This window comes from Propithecus coquereli, unplaced genomic scaffold (assembly GCF_000956105.1).
Source record: "Propithecus coquereli isolate 6110/MARCELLA unplaced genomic scaffold, Pcoq_1.0 Scaffold142, whole genome shotgun sequence".
Lineage (NCBI taxonomy): Eukaryota > Metazoa > Chordata > Mammalia > Primates > Indriidae > Propithecus > Propithecus coquereli.
This window is the reverse complement of record NW_012138525.1, coordinates 1144946-1151812: the sequence shown is the minus strand read 5'-3', so window position 1 is coordinate 1151812 and position 6867 is coordinate 1144946. Positions and strand designations below refer to the sequence as shown.

The following is a 6867-nucleotide window of genomic DNA, read 5'->3' as shown; positions in this document are numbered from 1 at the left end:
TAGCCACCTTCAGCCAGTGGCTGCCCATCATCCAGAGTTCTGCGGGACGTCGCTGCTCTAGAGACTGGTGTTTGTAAAGCTGGCTTTATTGAGCGCCCATGAGTCCAGGCCCTGTGCTAAGACCTTTGTCTTAATCCCACGGCAACCCTGGGCGGCAGCTACTATCATCCTCACTTTGTTGTGAGGGCAGAGAGGCTCTGAGGGTTAGGCGACTTATCCAAGGACACACGTGTTGGGGCTGTGACTCCGGAGACCCCGTCTGAAGCGCTGAACTTCACCGCCTCCCTGGGCTTCACCTGTCCTGTGTTCCCAGACCCCAAAACAAGGCCACCTTCTAGCCACCTCACCTTCAGGACACATGAGACTGTACCCAGCACTCTTTATTGGCCTAGCGGAGATTTCCAGAAGGGGGTAGGGGATTAACTTGTCTCCCTGGGGAATGCTGGGAACCCATCAGGGGATTTTCTTGGGCAGGGGGTTAATGATCCCACTCTCTACGTATTCGAAGACTGTGTAGGGGTCCTGGTCCCCGTTGAGGGTGACGGCCCGCCGGTAGAACTGCTCCAGGTCGGCAGAGTTCCTGTAGAACAGGTCGACTTTGAGCTTGACCTGCTCTTCGGAATCCTTTGGGTTCTGCAGGAGACGAGCCTGGATCTCCACGGTCGGAGGCGGCTTGTACAGCAGGTGGTACCTACACGGGAGGGGAGAAAACAGGTGACCCGCGGGCCGGCCCAGAGGGCGGGGAGAAAGAGACCCTCTCTTCTGTTGCTGACCGAGTTGGCGTGCCCTGGTCACCACCACCACCGCCAAACATTTACTGTGCACCAGCTGTGTGCACAGCCTCAACTGGGCCCTGGAGCCACAGAGAGATCCAGTATGTGGTCCCTGCTCAAGGGAGAGGGATAGAGAGCAGTGACAGAAGGACAGAGCCAGTAATACACTAAGCATCAGAGTCCCTGCACTCTCTCTCCCCTCCTTCCTTCTTCCTCTTTTTCGTCCTTCCGTACAATACCTATTACGCATCTGCTCTTCGTCTCGCGTCACAGCTGCCCTTGACAATGCCATGGTCAGCAAGACGGCTGTTGACGCCATGCTTGCGGAACTTACAGTCAGGTGGGGGAGTGGGAGATGATAATGACAGCTGTGAGTGGAGGTGACAGGAAGTACCACAGTCACTGCAGGGGAGATCCCAGGGACAGGGAGACATGAAGGCCACAGGACTTGACATGGGTCAGCTAAAGATCACCCCCTAGGAGCAAGGACGGCAAATCAGGGCTATGTTCTAGAAACACCTTGGCTTTACCTTCCTGCCCACCCACAACGCTCCTGAGTCCCAACCAGGAAACGTGGCCCGGTTAGCAGGGAAGATGGCCGCGCCTGCCCGTTTGCGATTGGGGAGGTTTCAATTGCATTTCAACATGAATGCGATGATTGTACTTGGTCAGACTGCAGGATAAAACTGAATACCTGCTGTAACGATGGGAAGGCTCAAAGGTGGCCGTTCCTGTGGGATGTGTTTGTGCGACAGGCACCTCTGGGATGCATCATGGCTCAAGCAGAGGCCCAGGGAATCGCGCAGGGGACACTGAGCTACCGCAGCCGTTTCCCACGCTGGGGTGAAGCTGCTGAGCCCGGGACAGAGTGGGTGAGCGCTTCACCCACGTGTTGCTACAGAGGTTTAGACATTAATTTCCTGGTTACTCTTCTAGGCAGAGAGTCAACAGATACTGCCCAGAAGAGCCAGTTGGATAAAGCCCGTTTCTAGAGTCTTCCTCCAGTGGCAGCCAGTGTTATCCCTGTGGCGGTTCCATTATGGCATTGGTCAGTCAGACGAAGAGGCTCCCCAGCTGGTCCCTGGCAGCCCTCGCAGGGCCAAGCCCCAGGAACCCAGCACCAACCTTTCTCCTGTAACCGGATCAATTCTTCTCAGCGTCAGCCGCTCGATGATGGAATCGAGTGGCACATTCAGGAAAAACACCCTACAAGAAAAGAACTAGATTAATTATGTCTTTTATCCTCTGTATTTTACGATGGTTTGGCAACCCAGGGCCTTCCCAATCCCGGAGAGACTGCCCCTCCCAGGGCTAATCCCCAGAAATGGCGAACAGCTTGCCTGCAAACACGCCTTTCACACACAAACCACCAACCCAGGGCCCGTGTCCCCAAGCCCCTTCTCCGTCTGACTCTCGCACCCCAGGCCAATATTCTCCCTGTCCTAAATCAGCCCAGGGCCAGGAACCAGGCAGTAAGAGACCACCCTATAGCCCAGAGCCCACCAAAATTATTCAAATTGCCCAGTCTGTGACTTGCCTACCCTGCCTCGCCGATTCCCTTCCTTGGGGACCACAGTGAAGGCTGAGGACCGTGCTCTCCCCTCACCTTGCTGCCTCCTGACTGGCTCTGGGGCTCCCCATGTGGCCCTGAGTGGCGTGGTGTGCCCCTCCTCTCAGGGACTGTAAGAAACTCTTCTTCCAATGGCGTTGACCTGTCTGTATCACCACTTGGTCACCTCTATAAACTGAATTTCAGGTACAATTAAGACAAGAACAAGCACTGTGGTCACCTGGAGAGAACCCGGCTGGACTCTGTCTCGCTCCCACCATGCACTTGCCGTGTGACCTTGGCCACTACCCCACCTCTCTCAGACTCAGCTTCCCCAGCTATAAAATGAGGCTAATAATAGTCGCCTAGTGTTGCAGATTTAATGAGATAAAGCGTGTGACGAGCTTAGCGAGGGGTTCTTGCAGACTCAGTGCTCAAACGTGGCAGCGATTATAATTCCATCATCATCATCACCGGAACTCTCCCTGGGAGTTCATGCGCCCTGACTGCCCGTGGCCTCCTTGGAGGGGCGGAGTCGTTTGTTCTTTCTCACTTTCTCTTTCACAAAGAGGCAGGACAGCAAAGCCAACAAGCCCAAACCAGAACTCAACTGAAAAGACAAAGTGTTCACTTCTCGTAACTCAGGACTTTCAGGCTGGGAGCACCTGGGAATACATCTCCTAAATCCCTAGTCGAGGTGGTTCAATCCCCAGCCCTGCTTTTTTGGGCAATGGAACACTTTCTTTACATAAAACCGCAAGAGAGTGGCTCTTGACTAGGGTAATTGTGTCCCCTCGAAGACCTTTTGCAATGTTTGGAGGTGTTTTTGGTTTTCACGGCTTGAGGGGGGTGCTCCTGGCATCCAGTGGGCAGAGGCCAGTGACGCTGCAAAGTGTCCTACAAGGTACAGGACAGGCCACCACGAAGAACGACCTGGCCGCACAGGTAAACGCAAGGTAGAGAAACCCTGCCTCCAGACACGGTGTGAGCAAAGGGGACAGACAAGAGGTGTGGCTGCTTTGGCTGGGAGAGGCGGGTTGGGGACAAACCCCTGTGTCAGTGGCTCCTGCCCACAGGGCGAATCTAGGCCCCTGTCCTCTAGCATTAAACTATCTTTTTTTAAAATAACTTCTGGAATATTCTATTGCTTACTTACTGTTTACTCGTTTATGCTTTAATTCATTTAGACATACATTGATGGAGCGCCGGCTGTGTGCCAGGCACATAGGAGCTCATGTTTAGCAGCTCTGTGTATGGAGCTTAGGCGCCACGTTTAACACGGTTGTCATCATTGATGTCAGTGTTGCGTGTCTAATGTGTGCAGTTTCTACTGGGGCCAATGTCAGTGACAACATTGGTGACAACAAATACTCCCTGTGCACCCAAAGCACTGTGTTCATTTCACTTTTAAGTGGGTAATCTCAGGCCGGCGGCACCTCTGACCGTGAGAAAAGCACACACGAGACCTCCCACCTCCGCTCTCAGGCCGGAGCCTTTTTAGTCCTTTTTAGGACTCCGCCCCCTAAAGCCAGTGAACAAGAGAAGCCACTTGCTGACATCCTTGGAATTCTCCAGATGTGTCGAGTGGGCTGCAAAGAGGCCAAGCTTTGGTAGGTCCAACGGGACACGAGCTCCCATGGCCCCAGACCCGCCTGTCGGGCCCAGGTGCTATCTGCTCTGGCCCCAGCAATGACCACTAAGTGCTCAGGAAGCCCCTGCGAAGGGACAAGCGCTGCAGAGATGCATGCAGTCCTGGGTTCTCTTTAGACTCGCTGCCCACTGCCTTGAGTCTTTCCATTCCAGCTAAGTGGTGGAGCTGAGAATGACCCTAAAACACCAGGATTGGAAGGGATCTTAGATACGTAATTCCCAGAGACCAGCTGCGTCAGAATCCTCTTTGACAGGTGGGATGCCGACACCTGGCCCAGAAATGCTGACTGGCAGGTATGGGCAGGAGCCCAGCGTTGCCCTGGTCACTGGAACCCCTGCCTTGGAGCACACCCGGGTCGGGGATTCTGAACCAGGCACCTGCAGGGCCTGTGAGCCCCTGGGAATGAGATGCAGACTGTTGACTACACGTGAGAACGTGTGCTCTTCTGGGTGCTGGGTGGGTTCGTGCCTCTCATCAGATTCTCAGAGGGGTGCCAGTTCTCGAAAATGGTTACGGGCCACTGGTCTGAGCCAAAGCCTCACGTTTTGCAGAGATGAAGGACCTGGCCTCGGGGGACTGGAGGAGGTGGCAAAGCTGCGGCTGCCGTGATCCCGCACACCGTCCTCACTCTCGCTCCCCTGAGCTTGCAGACACCTCTGACTGTCCTGATTCCCTCTGGGCTGCCGCCCTGACCCCTCTCATCCCTGTGGCCTGTTTGGAACAGGTTTGCATCATAGTCCCGAAAGACACAATCCTGATGCCGTAGTCCCAAATGTTGCCATCCTGAAAGCTGAGTGCCGAGGAAGGATCAGTGTGCTGCTGGTTGTATGCAGTCCAGTTGCATCGGTAGGCGGGCTATTACCTTGCTATTGTCTTATTTGGAAATTAAGGATGTTTTAAGGAGAGGCACATGGGCCTGTTGACGAGGGGTGGATTTGCGGACTTAATTTTAGGTGTCAACTGACTGGATTAAGGAATACCTGGAAACCTGGTAGGGCATTGTTTCGGGTGTGGCTGGGAGGGTGCTTCCAGAGGAGGTTAGCGTGTCAGTCTGATGGACTGGGTGGGGAAGACCTGCCCTCGGTGTTGGCCGCACCCTCTGATCCACCAGGGCCCTGGAGAGAACAGACAGAGAAGGTGAACCAGGCTCTCTCTGACAGCTGGGACAGACTTCTCTTCTGCTGCCTCGGACATCGGAAACTTGACCCCACAGAAGTCCATTGTCCCAGTGTTGACTCTGTGCGTAAGTGCTGTGTGTATGCATAAAAATGCTGAAACTTCCTCAATATATTTTTTTAAATTTAATTTTATTTTTGTGTGTCTGCGGAGACAGAGTCTCACTCTGTCACTCTGGCTAGAGTATAGTGGTGTTGTCATAGCTCCCTGCAGCCTCCAACTTCTGGGCTTAAGTGAGTCTCCTGTCTCAGCCTACCAAGTAGCCGGGACTACGGGCGCACACCACCAAACCTGGGTAATGTTTTCTACATATTTTTTATTTTTTTAGTAGAGATGGGGTCTCGCTCCTGCTCAGGCTGGTCTTGAACTCCTGAAGTCAAGTGATCCTCCTGCCTCAGCCTCCCAGAGTGCTAGGATTATAGGTGTGAGCCACCACGCCCGGCCGAAACTTCCTCAATAAATGAAGAGATGTTCTTTTTATACATCTAGATTTGTGAAAGATAAAATTTCTTGAGATCTCGGCTCTTTGGGCAACTGCCTGTGTGGTTGGGACCCATCATGGCTTTTGGTGGATCTTGTCAAGAGACTTAGGTTGTGTTGAGGTGGGAGGATCGCTTGAGTGCAGGGTTTGAGGCCAGCCTGGGCAACATAGCAAGAACCTGTCTCTAAAGAAAGAAAGACCTAGGTTGTCTGCCATGGTATTTCAGATGACTGCAGTTATAAAGCTGAGTGCACGCAGTCACCAAACATGGCGGTATATGTTTACACATTCACTTTTTGACCTATTTCATTATGAATTTCATTTGTCTGCTCATAACGTTAGACCCGTGTGGCTGTCCTTAGTATACCTGAGTGTTTGTGCTTGCAAAAATATGGGTCTTACTATTGCCTATTTTATTGTGTAAAGCAGCCTATGAAGTGTTCTGTTGCGTTTTTATGCTTCAAATAAATCCCCTTTTAAAATGCAAATTTAAATGTTTTTTCCAGAATTATATTTTCAGAATTTCAGTAAAGTCTAAAAGTTTGATCTTTCAGGATTTCAACATCTGGGGTTACAGCGTCTGGGACTGTGATCGACTCCTGAGCTAACTTGTTCCAGGGCGGGAAGGCCGGCACGAGGAGGCCCAGAGGTCACCAATGTGAGCACTGGCTCCTCCTGGCCACAGAAATTTGTTCATAGTGCAGGGCTGACCCAAGCCAAGATGATGAGAGGCTGCCCTGGAGCTTGCTGGGGAGAAGGAAGTCTCATTTCCACTGAGGCTGCAAAACTGATAAAATGGAAGCCCAGGGTTGTCTGGGCCCTGCATCCAGAGAGAGCCTCCCTGAGAATGAAGCCCAGCCCAAGAGAGCAGAAAGATGGCGAGAGACATTGTTTGGGCCCTGGATCAAGCTATGCCTGCAGCCAACCTCAATGTTTCACCGACATGAATACATAAATCTCTTCTTTCACTTAAGCCAGTTTGAACTGGATTTCCTGCAATCGTTACCCAAAGGACAGCTAATATACTAGTCTCTCCGACATCACTTTCTTCTAGAAAATGTGTGAACTTAAAAAAATTGCAAGTCCCTGAGCCAAATGCTCTCTCTGCTCCAAGGCCAGCTTCTCCCCCGGCCTTTCTTCTCCCTCCCTCACTTGGCCCACGCTGTTCGCCCAGGTTCGCTTCCGCCCAGTCTCCAGGAAGCCCCTCACTGGCGCCTGGAAGCAGCAGCTGCCCCTC

At 52.6% G+C, this 6867-nt stretch overlaps 1 protein-coding gene across 1 annotated transcript in view; it reads right to left on the bottom strand.

Annotated features, from left to right (window-relative positions):
- Positions 1–370: 370 nt before the first annotated feature.
- The window catches only part of AK8 (adenylate kinase 8), a 134447-nt gene continuing 127950 nt past the window's right edge, over positions 371–6867 (bottom strand). The window contains exons 12-13 of the mRNA XM_012639685.1: positions 1899–1979; positions 371–691 (exon numbers count right to left, since the gene is read on the bottom strand). Of these exons, the coding sequence (XP_012495139.1) occupies positions 454–691; positions 1899–1979 (319 nt within the window). The 3' untranslated portion in view covers positions 371–453. The remainder of the gene's footprint in view (positions 692–1898; positions 1980–6867) is intronic.